At 39.8% G+C, this 19,138-nt stretch overlaps 1 protein-coding gene across 1 annotated transcript in view; it reads left to right on the forward strand.

Annotated features, from left to right (window-relative positions):
- Positions 1-19,138, forward strand: part of ak9 (adenylate kinase 9) — a 269,696-nt gene that overhangs the window by 117,451 nt on the left and 133,107 nt on the right. Inside the window, exons 16-17 of the mRNA XM_060854563.1 lie at positions 11,169-11,323; positions 18,363-18,519. Coding sequence (XP_060710546.1) covers positions 11,169-11,323; positions 18,363-18,519 — 312 coding nt within the window. The remainder of the gene's footprint in view (positions 1-11,168; positions 11,324-18,362; positions 18,520-19,138) is intronic.

Raw genomic sequence — 19,138 nt, forward strand, 5'->3', positions numbered from 1 at the left:
CCAATGAAATGTATCCAAGGATACTGAAGGAAAAAAAGTCAAAGGTTTTCACATTGCAAAAAATTGGGCATTTTTTAGGATCGAAGATGCTAGCCTTAGGCCTGTTCATGAGTTTGAGTGATACACAACAAGAAATTATCAAATCATCAGGTTACCCTAGAGGGTAAAAGAGCTCAAAAATTTAAGTATAAGTGATATAGCACTGCTATGCAGCAATTCCACGTTTGCCAGCAAACAATTTGTTGCAATCAAAGCAAAAAGATATTCTGCCTATTGCATAACTGAGTAATGTGGCATATGAAACAAAATCAGAAATTGCTGGAAATCAGCAGATCTGGCAGCATCAGTGGAGAGAAAGCAGAATTAACATTTTGGATCCAGTGACTTGTTCTGAAGGAGTTCTGATTTTGTTTCTGATTTCCAGCATCTGTGGGGGGTTTTTGTTTAATGTTGCATATGAATTTCATTGCTGGCATGATGCTAGGAATGTAGGCCTCTGTCCCAAAGAGTGGTGGTGTGTATCAAGCAAAATGCCCCGTTGACTATTCTCAACCGACAAGGCTCTGACCATTCCCAAGAACAGGATGTCCTTGCAGAAGTTTAAAAACAGTGTCCAAATTAGATGTAAGTCGACAATAATTGCTAAGTAATCCCTGGTGTGCTAAGAATTACAGATATAAATTAAGGATTGTCAGTACTGACCATAGTGTGCCATGTTTTGGAAACTATTTACGTCAAAGCACAGGCAGTTGTTCTTTGCAGATAGGAAGACAACCTAATAATAATGTCTTGATGTGGGCAAGATGAAACTCTTTGACAGAATGTGTTTTCTTAAGCAATATTGAAGTTCTGTTCCACTAAGTGACTACTACTTGGACAGTGAAGAAAGTGGAAATTACAGAGAGACTGACTGTAATTTTTTTAAATGTTACTTAGACTCAGAGGTAGTGCAAGAGGTCTGGAGAATAGCAAATGTTCCAGTTGGTCAAAAAAGTGTATAAAGGTAAACCCAGCAATCAGTTTAACTTCAATGGTGGGAAAACTTCTAAAATCAATAGTCTTGGAGAAAATGAATGGTCACATGGATAGATGCAAGTTAATTAATGAAAGCCAGCATGGTTTTCTTAAAGTTGGCATTTAACTAACTTTCTGGAGCTCTTTGAATAGGTAATAGAAAGGTTTAATAAGAATAATGTTACTGATGTTTTTTGAACCCACGTGAAAATTTTCATTAGTTTTATTTACATTATTTGACCAATTTTGCTTAGGTGATTTGCTAAAGGTGACTTGTGGACTTTACAAACTATTTCTTGTAGAAAAGGGAAACTAAGAGACCAAACAAGCTTTTGTTGTGTTTGAGGTCAGGCCTAGAGGTTAATTACAGGCTGATTCTTGACTAAAAGAGTTCCCACAGATACAGTGACCTGAGGAAAGAGGATTGTGTTTAAAGAGGTAGCAGAGGTTGACTATTAAAAAGGTATTGTTTCCAGCAATTCTGGAAGTGAGCTAAATTCAAGTAGATGACAGATGTTGAGTGGTAATTGAGGCCTTGGGAAAAGATATTTACTCTCACGACGGCAGGACTAGAGTTGTAGTTGAATGACGATTTCTGTGGAGTTGAGCTTGGCTGATAATGATTTGAAAGCTCTCTGCCCAATCTCCCACACAACCTTCCAAAAACCCAGAGAGTAGAAAGCTGATTTAAAAATGTTAATATTTTTACTGAGTGAACTGGAATAGTGACCCATATCAACTTTTCTGCAAAAAGCAATCAAGGGATCCACATCTATGCCTGTTAAACATTATAAAAACATTTGCATAATCTGGCCTGTTTTATTTATACCTTAACCTTGTTTGTCTATTTTTTTTCTGTGAATGGGACAGAAAACAATTTCTTTGGGTTTGAGGTATAGACATTAATTAGATCACCTTGTCTGGCTTCTCTCTGCTAAAGTTATGATATATTTAATAAATTATTAAGTCTTTTGCTTAAGACAAATTTCTCGGCAGCTGTAGCATTATATCCTGTACTCTGTTCTGTTACCCGGATGCACTTGTATACAACAATCTGCCTGTAAAGCACATAAGATAGCACTTTTCACTGTACATCAGTACAATGACAATGATAAATCAAATCAAATGAAATCAAAGACACAAAATTGGAATTAATTACTTAAAAATCTAGGATTAGTTATTCAATGATCTCTTTTGGAACATTAGGAGTTTTCAATGTTTTTAATGTTACTGTGTTATGAATATAGAGGTACAGGCTGCTTTGATTCAGCTGTCTGTGTCTGTGTCGTAACACTGTGGTGTAAATGGACTTTCACAGACATTTCATAGAGTAAATTTATAGTTCATGATAAAGAAGGAACAGTAGCAACATGAATACAAAATTGGCTGAGTGACAAGAAATAGAGATGTAATGATTAATGTCTCAGGGATTTTGTCATGGAGTTTCCCAGGATTCAATGTTGGGATCTTTGCTTTTGCTGATCTATGTCATTGGCTGCAGTTTGGAAAGACAAGTCAGAGCAGGACTTATACATTTAATGGGAAAGTTCTGGATGTGTTGCTGAACAAAGAGATTTGAAGTACAGGTTCATAGTTCCTTGAAAGTGGAGTCGCCGGTAGGTAGGATAATGAAGAAGGCATTTCTTATGCTTTCCTTTTTTTTTTGGTAAGAGCATTGACTGTAGGAGTGATTAGGTCAAGTTGCGCTGTACAGGACATTCTTTAGGCCACTTTTGGAATATTGCATGCAAGTCTGGTCTCCCTCCTATTGGAATGATGTTGTGAAACTTGAAAGGGTTCAGAAAAGAATTACAAGGATGTTGCCAGGGTTGGAGGATATGAGCTTCAAGGAGAGGCTGAATAGACTGGGGCTGTTTTTCCTGAAGAGTCAGAGGCTGAGGGTGACCTTATTGAGGTTTATAAAATCATGAGGGGCATAGATGGGATAAATAGACAAGGCTTTTTTCTTTGGGGTAAGGGAGTCCAGAACTAAAGGGCTTTAGGGCAAGAGGGGAAAAGTTTAAAAGAAACTTAAGGGGCAACTTTTTCACACAGAGGGTGGCTTGTGTATGGAACGAGCTGCCAGAGGAGGTGGGGGAGGTTGGTACAATTGCAACATTTAAAAGGTATCTGGATGGGTGTATACACAGGAATGGTTTAGAGGGATATGGAGCAAGTGCTGGCAAATGGAATTAGATTAGGTAAGGACATCTGGTCGGCATGAATAAATTAGACCAAAGGGTCTATTTTGGTGTTTTACATATCTATGATTTAAATCTTAGGATACTGGGTACAATTTCAACAAATTTCAGAATTTTAAAATCACTGGTAGCAGTGAAGAGAATACTGTAGAATCTCAAATGAACACAGTCAAATTTGTGGAATGGATTGAAAGGTGCTAGATGATTTCAAAGTGGAGAAATGTGAGCTGATGTAGTTTAGTAGGAAGAAATGGAGAGACAAAACAAGATAAACGGTATAACTCTTAAGATACTAATTTGGCCTGAAATGCAGCATTACATCCAGTTTTGACACTGCATTTTAGAAAGAATGTGAAGGCATGAAAGAGAGTGCAGAAAAGTTTCATGAGATTAGTTCCATGAGTGGAGAACTTAAGTTAAATTGCCAGTCCTAAATTATCCAAACTATTTTCCTTGGAGAAAGAAAGGAAGATCGAAGTATTCAAATCCTGAAATATCTGGACACAGTGGATAGAGAGAAACTGCCCCACTCATGAAATTATTGAGACAAGAGGGTGCAGGTTTAGACTATTTTACCAAACAAGCAAATGAAGATTATCGTTTTCATACCGTGAGTTGTTATCATCTAGAATGCAGTGCCCGAGAGTGCAGTTAAGCTTCAATTGAAGCATTCAAAAATCAGCCCTGTGGGCTGTGCAAAGCCTTTTTTACCAACATCCAAAGGCTAGTGTTAAAATTCGGAGAGCTGTCTCACAGTCTAGATGAGCAACAGCCTGGCACATTCATACTCATGGAATTATACCTTACAGACAGCACCATCAGCATCCCTAGATGTAAACTGTTCCATTGACAAGGAAAACCCAGCCAAGGTATAGCATATTGGTATACATTTGGGAGCGAGTTGCATGAGAGTCCTCAACATTTCCTTCGGACTCCTTGAAGTCTCATGCATCATGTCAAACGTGGGTAAAGAAATCCCTGCTGATTAGTACACACCCTTCTCCCATCCTGCACCTCTAACTGATGAATCAAAGCTCCTCCATGTTGAATAATACTTGGAGGAAACACAGAGGGTGAAGGGGCTCAGAATGCATTCTGGGTGGGGACATCAGTGTCTCCTCAATACTGAGATTAGCTTCACAGCACCACTACTAAGCAAGCTGGTTCAATCCTAAATGACATATTATATACTAGACTGAGTCCGTGGGATGTGATGTTGAGATAACTAACAAAAGAAAAGCATACATGACCTTATCCTCGCAAATCTGCCTGCCACAGATGTGTTTGTCTTTGGCACTATGAATAAGAGTGACCATCGCACAACCCTTATGGAGATGAAGTCCCGTCTTCTTATTGATGAACTACACCATTGTGATGTGTGGCATGACCACTGTGCTGAAAGGTATAGATTTCAAACAAATCCAGCAACTCAATTGTGGGCATCCAGGAGGGATCAAAGTAACAGCAGAATTTTACTCAAAGGCACTCTTCAGTCTCATAGCGATGCATTTCCCTACTCTAACAGGAATCAAACCTGGTTCAATGAAAAGTGCAGTATGATATACCAGGAGCAGCACCAGCATCAGGCATACCTAAAAATGAGATGTCAATCTAATGTCACTACAATATAGGATTACTTACATTCAAATCAGCTTAGGCAAAAGATGATAGAGCTAAGTGAATCCACATCCAACAGATCAGATCTTAGCTCTGCTGTCCTACAACATCCTGTGTTGGAGGATGCTGCACAAATAACACCCCCCCCCTCAATGATGGGGATGCCCAAAACATCACAAAGGGGTGCAAAAGGTAAGATTGAAAGATTTGTGATTGAGTAATCTATCTTAATCTCCTCCAGAGGTCGCCAGTGTCACAGCTGCCAGTGTCCAGCCAATTTGATTCATTCCACATAATATCAAAAACAGATCAAAATACTGGATGGCACAGTGGGCCCTGACAATTTCCAGCAATATTGCTGAAAACATTTATTTCAGAACTGGTTGTCCCCTTAGGCAAGCTATTCAGGTGATGCTAAAACATTGACATGTAGCAGATGATGTAAAAACTGCCCAGGTATGTCCTATACACAAAACTCAAGGCAAATCCAATCCAGCCAATTAGTACCCCATCAGTCCACCTTTATTAATTAATAATGTGACTGAAGCGGTCATCAATAGTGCTATCAAGCAGCACTTGCTTAACAATAAACTGCTGACTGATTTTCAGTTTGGTTCTACCAGGATCAGTCAGCTCCTGACATTACGATGCCTTCTTCAAGAATAGACAAAAGAGCTGAAGTCAAGAGAAGACGTAAAAGTAACTGTTCTCGGTATAAAGGCTACATTTGACTCAGTGTGGCATCAAGGAGCTCTGGCAAACCTGGAATAATTTGGAATTGGGGAAAACCTTTCTACTGGTTAGATTCATAACTGCTACAAAGAAGGATGGTTGTGGTTGTTGGAGGTCAGTAATTTCAGTTCCAGGATATTTCTGCAGGAAGTCCTCAGGGTAGAATATGAGGCCCATCCATCTTCAGTTGCTTCATCAATGACCTTCCCTCCATCTTGAGGTCAGATATGGGAATGTTCACTGATGATTGCACGTTGTTCAGCACCATTCGTGTCTCCTTAGATACTGAATATCCAAAAGCAGCTAGATAATATCTAAGACCAAAAAACAGAAATGGCTAGAAAAACTCAGCAGGTCTGGCAGCATCTGTGCAAAGAAAGCAGACTTAACATTTCAGGTCCAGTGACCCTTGTTCAGAATGGATAATAGATAATATCATTCACAAAATGAGGGCATCACTGGCTAGGCCAGCATTTATTGCCCATCCCTAATTGCCTAGAGAGCAGTTAAGACAAACACATTTCTGTAGACCTGGAGTCACATGTACGCCAGACCAGGTAAGGATAGTATTTCCTTCCCTGAAGGACATTAGTGAACCAGATGGATTTTCCCCTGACTATCAACAATGGTGTCTTGGTCATCATTAGATTCTTAATCCTAGGTATTTATTTAATTCAAATTCCATAATCAGCCATGGCAGGATTTGAACCCAGGTCCTCAGAACATTACCTGTTCTCTGGATTAATAGTCTAATGATAATACAATTAGGCCATTGCCTCCCCTTAAAGGAATAAATTTACAGGGTTATGGAAAAACTTTAGAAAAATGGCATAACATGAAATGCTCATGCGGACTGACACAAACAAAATTGGCTCTGTGGTCTTGTTTTGTGCTGTAACAATGCTGAGATGTGGAGACAAGCATAAATCATGGATTGGGCATTAATATCTGATGTTTCACCTTCAACCTAACAGGGCTCCTTCTGTCCTTTTCCTCTTTTTACTTGAATCTAATGAAATGTGAGATTGTCATTGTACTGACTCTTCAGATTTTGATGCTCTAGTTCTCAATTTTGAAGTATATTTACATTCGAAATGAAGAATAGACCCTGGTCTAGCCTACATGATCTCCACACCCCATGAACAAATATGGAAAAAGTAATTCACAGCATACAGGCAATAATATGATGGCCAGCGTTTGTCTGACTATCCCTCTTACTCTGGGATCATTGTGATGGGCCACCCTTTTAACTCCTGTAGTCCATCAGGCAAAGATTTCTCATATGCTACAAACTAGGGAGTTCTGGACATTTTACAACACTGAAGGAATGGTGACAGATCAAGATCATGTGCTCATATTTGGAGATAATGATTTTTCCATATGCCTGCTGTCTTTATCCTTGATTGTAAAGGTCATGGATTTATAGTATGATATCAAATATGCTTTGACAAATTATTACAGCACTTCATATAGGTTAGCACTTTGCAGCTGCTTTACACTGCTTGAGGTATAGGTGTTGACATTATTGAATGAGATACTAATTATTTACAAGTGTAATGATTTGTTTTGCATGGTATTAAGTCTTTTGCAGTTTCGCAGTTTCACCCTCTGAGAAAGTGGAGACTATCACATTGCACTCTTACCTTGTGCTGTGCAGCTGTTGGATTGGCTTTGGAGTTCAAGAGGGGAACTGCTAACTGCTACTTACCCCGTCCTGTAACCTTATATATCTGTATTTTTTTTTTATTTAAAGGAATCAAGGAATACGGGAGCAGAGTAGGATTAAGATATTGAGCTCAATGATCAGCCATGATCAGAATGAATGGAGCAAAAGACTTGAAGGGTGGAATGGCCTACTCCTGTTCCTACCTCCTCTGTTTAATTCACAAGACTGGGTACAAATGGGCAGACGTCTTTCCCTAAGGGAAGGAAATTTTAATGACGATTAATTGTGGTTATGTGGTCACCTCTAGGCTAGCTTCTTTTATTCCAGGTTTTATAATTGTATTGAAATTTCACTATCTGCTATTGTGGGAGTTGAACCTCATCTGCGCAGAACATTTACCTGCGATTCTAGGTTACCAATTTAGTGATATTATCATTATGCCACTATCTCCCCGTGATACGTCTTTTAGTTTATGTTTGGTCAATGCCAACCCCCCAGGATATTTAGGGTTGGTGTTTTAAAATGATAATGTCAGAATGTCATGGGAATATCATTAGGTACTCCCAAGCAGGTCATTGCCTTAAACTGATAAATTCACCTTTTTACTCTATGAAATTAGCAATGCAGTAAGTAAGCTTGGAAATGGCTGATGTTAGCAGAACCCAAGCTGGACATTGTTGAGCAGGTTAGTGGTATGTAAGTACTGCTGGATAATACCAGATAATTTCTTCCAACACTTGTTGATAATTTGAGAGTGAATTAATAAAATGACACTTGGCCATTTTAAATTTGCTTCTTTTCTGTAAACAAGACCTTCTGAGCCAGTTTTCCACAATGTTAGGTATAGTTCAGTATTGTAGCTGTACAGATAATTCTGAAGCAGAGGTCTTCAGCATTATAGCTGGGATATGTCATGTTTTTATGCAGAAACTTACTACACAATGATTCTCCATTGAGATCTGGCTGATAGCAAATGTGTAAAATCCTGCTTGTTAGATGAGAAGTTGCATATATAAATCATCAGATGTTAAAATATGAATATGCAAGGATGTAACCTGTCATGATTAATAAGCTGCAGTTATGTCTTAGACAATGTGGCATTGATTTTCTGTGAATATTGCATAGCTGAAAGCTGCAAAATAATGCTGAAATCAAGCAATTGAAATCTTCTATAGAACTAATTCTATGATGGATGCCAATATGTTCAGACTAGAGTAGTGTATCCTTATTTGTCAATTCTACCATATACAATTAGTACAATAAAAATGAGACAGCATTCCTCCAGGACTAGGGTGCTATATAAACATACAGACTATACAACAGTACATTCATACACACGGCAGCATAGAGTGCACAGAAAAGTGCAAAACATGCAAGACAGCAGAGTAATTCCTGACAAGACAAGACAATAGGCACAGTGATGGACAAATTACAATGTGACAATGAACAATCATTAATAAAACGTCATTTTAGCAGCAATTCAAAATGTCGTCTGAAAATTGCAAACGGAATAGAGAGTGATCATACAGTGTTATGGAGCCTGATGACATGGGGGAAGAAACTATTGCACAGTCTGGCCGTGAGAGACCAAATGTTCCAGTATCTTCTGCCAGATGGCAGGAGGGAGATTAATTTGAATGAAAGATGTGTGAGGTTGTCCACAATGCTATTAATTTTGCAGATGCATCGTGTGGTGTAAATATTTGTGATGGAGGGAAGAGAGACCCCGATGATCTTCTCTGCTGTCCTCACTATCTAATGTAAGGTCTTATGATCTGAGACGGTGCAATTCCTGAACCCGTCAATGATGCAGCTGCTCAGGGTACTCTCAATGAACCCTCTGTAGGATGTGGTGAGGATGGGGGATGGGAGATGGGCTTTCCTCAACCTCCGCAGAAAGTAGAGACGCTAGTGGGCTTTCTTGGTTATAGATGGTATTAAGGGACCAGGTAAGATTCTCGCCAGGTGTACGCTAAGAAATTTCAATGCTCTTCACGATCTTCATGGGGGAGCCATCAATGTCCAATGGAGAGCGCTCGGTCAGTGCTCTCCTAAAGTCAACAACCATCTCTTTCATGTTGTCCACGTTCAGAGACAGTCCGTAAACCGCTGAACCTCCTCTCTGTATGTTGACTCATCTTTCCTACTTATGAGACCCATTACAATCATGTCATCAGTGAACTTATTAATATGATTCGAGCTGTACATCACTGCACAGCCGTGTGTCAGCAGAGTGAACAGCAGTGGACTGAACACACAGTCCTGGGGGTGGTGGTGGCGGCGGTGGGTTGGAGGTGGGGTGTGGGGGCACTCAGTGTGATGGTGTTGGAGATGCTGTCCCCAATCCGGACTGACTGATGTCTTCCAGACAAGAAGTCGAGGATCTAATTACAGAGGGAGGTATTCAGGCCCAGCAGACTCAGCTTTCTAACCAGGTGCTGAGGAATAATAATGTTAAATGCAGAACTGAAGTCTATGAACAGTAATCTGAAGTGAAAGTTGAAAAGTCAAGTAATAGCCAGAAATACCAGCAAAATGACTTAACAGAGAGTAAAAGTTCCAAGGCTTTGAAAGAAGAAGGATAAAAGGCAGAAAGAGCAAATTTGATGAAGAATAAGATTAAAAGTAAAATCAGGTCAAGTATGTGAAAAACTAATAGTGATATCACTTAAGAAAGAAAACTGATGAGAAGGAAGTGTACAAATGCACTTATATTAGAAGATTCATTGTGAATTAACAGTTGTTATCCCCAGTCCTAATATCACTGTATTATCTCTGCCAAATTGCCAGTAACAGACAAAGCGATCCCTCACTGGCAACCCCTAATATTGGGTGTACTCACACCAGATGGATTGCAGCAATTCAAGCAGGCAGTTCAATATCACTTTTCCAAGGGTAATAAATGCTGACTGAGCCAATGGAGCCAATGAAGCCAGTGAATCCCATGAATGAATAATCTTTTAAAAAACTAAAGTGGTAAAATAGGTAAAACTGAAGTCACTATATCCCTCCTGAACCATGTGGCTGCTCTCTCATTAGAGAGAGGCAACTGTTGGTTTAACTTAAGTGTCACCATGCCTCAGACAAGGGGAGAGATTAAAAAGGAGAGTTCTTCATGATAACCTTTGTAGGTGTAAGAATTGAACACACAATGTTGGCATCTCTTTGCACCACAAAACAGCAATCCACCCAACTGAGCTTATGGACCAAAATCACCATTAATTACTTTATTCAGAAACGTTTATTAACTTCTCCGGTAAGTGGAAGTAATGCTTTCACTCCATGTTGTTAGCCTCTTTATAAATTATTTCTTTCAAAAATGAATGGATGATTTAAAAAAAAACTTGATGCGCAGTGTGGCACAATAAAGAGCTAATTCAACATTGGTGAAGGAATGGACCTGGATTTGGGTGTTGGAACTATTTATAGGACCTATTGAAGTTTTGAGATCGGATGAATTGACGTTTTGTGGAATGTTGGGATTGTTTTATGTGGAATATTGTTTTTGTTTTACGATGTTTTAGAGTGTCTCAGCAAATGTGAGAGAATTTGTTACAGCTGTCAAACTGTGAGCAGAGTTTATGGAGCAAGTTATTGGATGCTGATTAGCGTGAAGCCTCATTTGTGAAATGGAAGATCTTTATTAATATATTTATTGTTTCAATTTTGTAGTTCCAAAGCATCAACCAGGCAAGATAATGCCTTAAGAAACAGTTTTTTAATTGTAATAACAGTGAGCTAACTCAGTGTGTTGGATATATATACAGTTGACTGAATGTCCTGTTCATCTGTTCTGTACTTCAGTTACAAAGTATAGTAAGGTACTGGCTGGAAAATAAAGTCAGACTGGAAAAACATTTTTCCTAATGTTAATTTTATTTAAAATTTATGTCAAGTTTGGTGTCTAAATTAATGATTACATTGTTTTACTCTTTTAGAAGCTGTAAAACAACAATTGAAAATTCCAGAGGTAACTGAGGACCACCCAGATGTAAAAGAAGTTGTGAATAAGGCTGTTCAGAATGCAATGCAAGATGATTTGCAACTACCAATGAATGACTACATGGATACATTGTTAAAATCTATTTCAGAGGTAAGAGAATATATATTTGAAAGGTCCATTTATTTTGGTTAAGTGTAGTGAGCATCTGAAAGAAACGAGTATTGTAGTAATGCAAGAAAATGTTTCATGGACTGTGAAGTTCAGTCGGTTTCACAAACAGGCATGAAGATAATGATGTACAACAAACTAGCATTCATCTGTACAAATGTAGATGCATACTTTATCATATGTGCTAATTTAAATTATTATTCACAGCCATTGCTGAGTATGCTAAGTGAAGAGGTCGAAAATTTGAGAGATCAGCACATGTTCAAGCAACATGGCAACAGTATCACCTCCTAAAGGGAGGTATATTTTGACTGGAATGCAAGTTATTCTAAAATCAATTTTGACCTAGGAAAGCTAAAAACACTCACTATTATGTCATACAGACTTGTGAGTAGTACACCTTAAGATCGTGAGACCTAACAACTGGACCTCCTCTATAACAATGACTATCATCTCAATGTAGCCTGTAACTAAGTACTAACATGCCGTAATCTCTATCTTGTTAATTACAAGGAACTCTTCTTGTTAGAACTTGTTCCCCTATCACATCAGGCCAAGCAGGCTGTGTAAACCACAGTCTCCATGAAAACAGACTGGTGGCAACAGGACGAAGAGCTTCAACAAAATGTTTGTTTTCTACTTCTCATGTTAATAAAGGCAACAGGGGGCATGGAAGTTGAGCTAACTAAGCTGAGAGATACATAAGTAGAGAAGCAGTAGCAGACATTTGCAGTTAACAGTACAGAAAAGTACATTTGTGTTTCCACACTGTAAGTAATCTAATCTAATCTAATTTGTCACCTAGAGGTGGGAATGTGGGGAGATAATAGGAGAATATAACAAAATGTCACAAGGAATTAGCAGTTATTTTGCCAATGTCATCCCTGTACGGGATAAAATAAATGTCAATAATGTTTGTGAATTGGGGTTTTAAGGAAGAGAGGTGTAGTGATTGGAATAAGACTATGAGGTCCAGTTAGGGAGACCTGGCAGATAGATTAAAAACAGGACTGTCAGAGGTTATATGCAGTCTGAGGGCTGGCTCTAAGGAAGTGGAATCAATGTCAAATAATATGCAGGTGTAAATAAAGCGTGACTTCAAGGTGGGATACCGGCCTCTGTGGAGTTATTTCAGTGGCGATGAGAAAAAAAAATTCACTCTTGAAGAAAGTCTTTAACGATAGTCTTTGAATTGGAGTTTGCATTTCTGGCATCATGCTGTTATTTGGGAAGCTTTACTTGTTCGATCCTGCCATTGATCACTGGGCTCAATATGTAGAAAGAATGTGTTATTTTTACTGTGCAAATGATATTGGGGCAAATGAAAAGCAATGAGTAATTCTCCTGACAGTTTGTTGACCCACAGCATTTTTGGTTATTAGAAGCCTAATGTTTTCTGAGACAACAAGTACTAAAGCCTTTCAAGTATTGACGAAATTAGTGAAGGAATATTATGACCCCAAACTTTCTCTAATTCTGAGATGCTATTGGTTTTATTTGGCAGTTCTAGAACCAGGGAAATCCACGTCAGAATTTTTGATAAGGTTCAGATTACTGACAGAGGCATCTCACTTCATTTAATCCTTAGTGAGATGCTGAGAGACTGTTTGGTCTATGGTAGTAATGCTGTGACCACACAAAAGAGCCTACTAGTTGAAGTGCAACTGGAATTCAAACTGGCACTACAATTGACTTTGTCATTAAAATGTGACAAGTGGAGCATATGAGTTACAGCGTATGCTGATTAAAGTGGATATCCTCAGCAGGCCAACAGAGTTTGGGGAACCCCACTTAAGTGAAGACAATTGTTAGCCTCACTCAGATCAAATTTTGAAAGAGGGACTCCATAGCAAAATGCCAAAACAAAACTAAGCCTCGTCCAAACAGTAAAATGTTTCTTCAGGATCTGGGCTGGCAAGTCATTGTAGTTGCTAGCAGTATGCAGACTTGAGACAACAAAAGAGACCCACAAGGCCTGAACTAAGAATGAGAACTCACAGACCCATATCCAGGAGATTGCACACCTTGGAAAGTCCACCTACATCTGGCTTGGAACAGCTAAACCACTCAGCTTTAAGCAAAACAGAATTTATTCAAAGACTACAGTTTAAACATGAACAAAAGAAAACAGATTTTAGAATCCCTTAACTGATTCAATACAGCAACTTAACTGGGGAGCTGTTCCAATTCCCATAACGTCCCTTAAACACACTCCCTGGCAAAAGATAAATTCAAACACAGGTTCTTACAGGCAGGAAAGATTTCAGAGAGAGAAGCCAGTCAAGAATCATCTGCTAAGAATGGAACCTTTTTGCACTGTAGCAACTTCTCTGCTACAACTAAACCAAACTAGAAAAAATCCTGAACTGGGAGAACTGGTCACTCCCTTGCCATTGTTAAAGTAGATATTTCCAGACATGTTGGTACCTCTGTCTTTATGACCCCTTTCAAAAAAAACTCAAGGATAAAATAACCTTGTTAAAGTGACAGCGTCATCACAGTATTCAAATTACTTGAAAAGTCTAGCATAAGAATAAAAGTTTCTTTTTCAAAAAGTACTCAAATTACTGTCCTTTTCACTAAGTCTGTGTAGTCTCCAGACTACACCATGCCAAGTCTCCACACTACACCATGCTTCAAAACTCAAGCTTCGCTTCCAGTCCACAAGGGCCTTGCCTCCCCTGCGATGGCCTCTGATCCAGATGTGACCTCCCTGTGACAGCCTCCAGACTGGGACTCATCCATAGGACTCACCCCCCACAATGGCCTCCAAGCTGGAACCCGCCTTCCCATGACTGCCTCCAGGCCAGGACTCACCCACGGGACTCACCTCCCTGTGACGGCCTCCAGACTGGGACTCATCCATAGGACTCACCCCCCACAATGGCCTCCAAGCTGGAACCCGCCTTCCCATGACTGCCTCCAGTTCGGGATTCACCCTCGGGAATCATCTCCCTGCAATGACCTCCAATTCGGGACTCCCACCCAGACTTGCCTTCCACATTGGCCTCCGGCCCTTGACTCACCTCCAGGAGTTGCCTCTCGCACTGGCCTGATCTCGAACTCGACTCCTGCACTCACCTAGTCTCAGACTCATCTTGGGACTTGCCAGTGACAACCTCTGGTCTGGGAGTCGCCTCCTCCATTCCCTCTGCATAAATTTTGAAGTTAAACATTTGGAAGAAAAAAAAGACTGCAGAAAGGAGAAGGAAAGAAAAGAAAGAAAAAAGGAAAAGCAACTGGCAAATCAGAGGAGCTCTGGTTGCAGCGTCCAACTCTACTGCCATTCTGCATCTAAAAGGACAAGGCTGTGCTGCCCATAGCTTTAGGTTGAATTCAGTGATGGGCTCTCATTCTAAGTACATACAGTTACAAGTTAGAACATTGTCCAGGAGACCAGATGGCAAATGCTGATGCCTTGAGATACAGATACACTGGTGGTATTGCCACTGGAAGAATCTGTTCTTGTTTTAAACATTCTGGACACCCTTCTAATCACCACTGATAATATCAGATAGTAGACACAATAAAGATCCCGTCTTGACAAAATTAAAACAGCTCATGGTGATGGGGAAAGAAAAGGGCCATCACACCCAGAATTGAAACCTTTTTGCATCCAGCAAGACCACATCACAGTAGAAGACGGCATTTTATTATTGGAAGCATGAGCGCTTATCCAGAGTAAAGGGTGCTGCCAGATACTGCCTGAACTCCACCAGGGTCATCCCAGGGTGTACAAAATGAAAATGTTGACAAGACATTACATCTGGTGGCCAAGATTGGATGCAGACATATCTGCATTAATGGAGATAGTCCCACAGTGCCAACAAGGGCAAACATTTCTGCCATCATTTCCCCTACTTTTGTGGGAATAGCCGGGTAAACCCTGGACTCAGTTACTTGTCGACTATGCCAGCCCTTCGAGGCACTCAGCATTCTTAGTCATAATGGGTGCCCACTCAAAGTGGTGGACGTGCATAAGAGTTCATTTGTCGAACATGGGACCAAGCTAGAAAAGCTGTGAGCATTTTTTGTAATACATGGCCTCCTTGATATGTTGGTCACAGATAATGCCCCATTGTCTCCCAGTAAGGAATTCAAGTACTTCCTAACATTGAATGGCATTCGGCATATTAGGATAGTTGCATGCCACCCATTATCCAATGGTCTGGTGGAAAAGCACTCAAAACTTTGAAGGCAGCCTAAAAGAAACAGCCTACATCTTCTCTCGATATCAAACTGTCCCACTTTCTATTTGATTATCGAACTATCCCTCATACAACTACAGGCATAACTCCAGAAGAGTTGCTAAAGGGAAGAAATCTGCCCACCAGGTTAAATCTTCCCGGATCTTGGGGAGCCATGTGAAATGGCATCAGAACGCTAATGCCACTAAACAAGAGAGACAGTTTACTTCAAGGAATGGCCCTACATGAGAGGAGATAAAGATATAAAAAGACTGGTTGGCTGGAGAATGGGGAATAATGGGGTTGGTAATCTGGCTATCAAGTCTGGCTATCAAGAATAAACTGTATGCATTTGTGTATTCACCATTGAAAGAGTTGAGCCTGAGACTCCCTATCAGAGAAGCAATTTTACTTCCAATGTAAAATACAGAGGTGAATGAGACAGAAAATGGTTGTTACCAGACTTGGAGTGCATGGGGTCAGTATTTTGTTCTCTGAGAGGGCGACTTCAATTTTGAAGCTTTTTCAAAAGGCAACAGCATACAGACACCCATTCACTAAAGGTGAAACACACCTGCAAGCACTCATGCTATGTAAATATTAGGCATTAATTTAGAATGGGCAGTCCAGGTTCTTGTTCCAAGCACTCATGGTACATCATACAGTATTACAAATCCATCCCACAAGTGACAGTGGTGCACAAGCAATGTTTTGCCACCTGGGAAGATTGAAATGTTGGAAAACACAGCTAGTTTTTCCCAATGTCGAGAAAGGCTTTGCTGAACTTTTCACAATTTTCTTGCCATAACCTAAGTAATTCAGGATCCTGTAAGATTCTGCCTGAATTTAACATTTTTGAGACTCATTGTGATTCTTCTTTGGAAATAAGAATTTGGGAAAAATTACGGTTTTACGTTGTTGAGATGGAGGGAGCAGAAGCAAGTGGAGTGAGTAAAAGGCAAAGGAGATGCTAATGGTCATAAATGCTTACAAGTAATGAATGCTTACAACCCTTAGTTAGAAGTGCAACTAAAATCTTATTTGTGAGTTCATCTGCTTCTTAAAGTCATAGAGTCATACAGCATGGAAACATACTCTTTGGTCCAACTCGTTCATGACGACCGGACATCCCAATCTGACCTAGTCCAATATGCCAGCTTTTGGCCCACATCCCTGTAACCCTTTTCTATTTATATACCCATTCAGATGCCCTTTAAATACTGTAATTGTACCCACCTCCACCACTTTCTCTGGCACCTTGTTCCACACACACACACCACTCTCTAAGTGAAACATTTATCCCTCACATCCTTTTTAAGTTTTGTTTTCCCTTTTACCTTAAACTTATGCCCTCTAGTTTTGGACTCCCCCACCCTAGGAAAAAGACCTTGGCTATTTGCCCTAGCCATGACCCTCATGATTTTATAAACCTCTGTAAGATCACCCTTCAGCCTCCAACCCTCCAGGGAAAATAGACTCAGCCTATTCAAATCTCCCTATAAATCAAACCCTCCAGTCCTGACAACATTATTCCCATAGAATTATGACGAGAATTGTATGTGGCAACCAGAATTGTGGCCTCACCTATGTCCTGTACTGCTGCAACATGACATCCAAACTTCTATACATAATGCTCTGACCAATGAGTGAAAGCTTGCCAAATGACATCTTCACAACCATGTCTACCTGTGACTCCACTTTCAAGGAACTATGCACCTACATCCCCAGGCTTCCTCGTTCTCCAAAAATAGGGCCCTATCATTAAGTCCTGCTCTGGTTTGTAATACCTCACAATTATCTAAATTAAATTCCATCTGCCCCTCCTCAGCCCATTGGCCTATCTGATCAAGGTCCCACTGTACTCTAAGGTAACTTTCTTCACTGTTGACCATATTACCTATTTTGGCATCATGTGCAAACTTACTGACCATACTTCCCACATTCACATCCAAATTATTGATATATTGGATTCAAAACATTAACTCTGCTTTCTCTGCACAGAAGCTGCCAGACCTGGTGAGTTTCATGAGCAATTTTTGTTTTTATACCATTGTGCTAGTAAGATATGGTTAAATTTCCTGATAATAATTTTTGTGCTTTTACATTCAGTGATCTGAGTAATGGGCTTGCAGTTAACCAGCACCTATTTTGTCAGCTTTTTGAAAATGAGCCCACGAGCCTGCTTTTAATGAAATGATACACTTCTCACTGACATCATTATAACAAGCCTCACATAAGCTAGAATTTAGATTTTAGTTTTTCTCCCTGGATTTAATGTTTGGCCATTCTCCACCTCAGCAATTCCCTCCACCTTCTACCTGAAAAATATTCCTTTACTTCAATTCTGATTAGTCTGTATTGCATTAATGTACACTAAATTTGCTGATTCTAATTTTTGGGACGCACACAGTTAAGAAGATGAAACGATCTGCCCACAGTTGCTGGTCAGATATGAAAAGGAGCCTCTCTAGTGTTTCCCCTGTCAACAGTTCCATTTCATGCCTGGTCAACAGTTCCATTTTGCTTCAGGAGAGTGACTTTTCATCAACAGCAGCTCTTTCTTTTGTCTGTTCCCTCAACTTAATTACAACATAAAAATGCCTTTTTAAATTGGTTTTACCTACATTGATAACACCTCTAGCAATATATTATGCACTTAGTACTGCATTGGAGTGTCGTCCAGATTTTTTACAGAGAATTTTCATTCACAGTCTTCTCATTCAGAGGCAAGAGCGCTACCACTGAGCCACAGCTGATAGTTATGGCTATAACAATGGAACTGACACATACAGTTACCTGCATGCACTGTTATTTGTAATTTATATGTTTTGCAGATTTTGGAAGAACAGAAAGTGAAGAATCCTGATCATCTTGTGGCTGGGGGTTGGGTACTGGACAATTTCCCAGAAACATTGGATCAATGTAGAGTAATGATAGAGCTAGGTTTTGCTCCTGATAATATATTCATGCTACATAATGCTGTGGATGCTGGTAAGTATACTAAGTTTACTAATTAACCAAGCTTATTTTTCTTTGGCAGAAAGGATTGTGTGTGTGTATAGCACATCTCCCATAATGTATACCAAAAACCCACCTCCCCCAGTATCAGCTATTTCCCTTTATATATCCAGACATCAAGTAACTAATAGTAATTGCCTGTTTTCCTACTAACCTTAGTCACTTTTTCTGATCTTAGCACATTTCTCTGAATTAGGTATATTTGTCAGTGCCAAATCAGCTTGCAAAGAGACCACATTCCTTCCATCTCCCTACCACTACCCCCAAGACAAAATCTATCACCTTGTGTCACCTGCTACACCATCAAAGAAGATGGGTAGAGAAGAGCCTCAAAACTTGAGTTAAATTGTCAGGTCCAATGAATTGTATGGCTTTCTTGCTTGGTACAAAGGAGAGGTAATATCTGCAGGGTGCACCTCCTCTAAAAGGAGATTCACAGTCTACTATTCTTCTTTTAAGGTCTACCACATAACTTGCAGTTGTTACTTTAGTTGGTAATAGGAGCATTGAGCAAGAGAGAAAATCTTTGAGTTGTGTCTATGTGCAGTACGTAGTGAAGAGCCATTTAACTTCAGCAGACTACAGCACAAGC

The sequence above is a fragment of the Hemiscyllium ocellatum genome, chromosome 3, assembly GCF_020745735.1.
Source record: "Hemiscyllium ocellatum isolate sHemOce1 chromosome 3, sHemOce1.pat.X.cur, whole genome shotgun sequence".
NCBI classification, from domain to species: Eukaryota; Metazoa; Chordata; class Chondrichthyes; order Orectolobiformes; family Hemiscylliidae; genus Hemiscyllium; species Hemiscyllium ocellatum.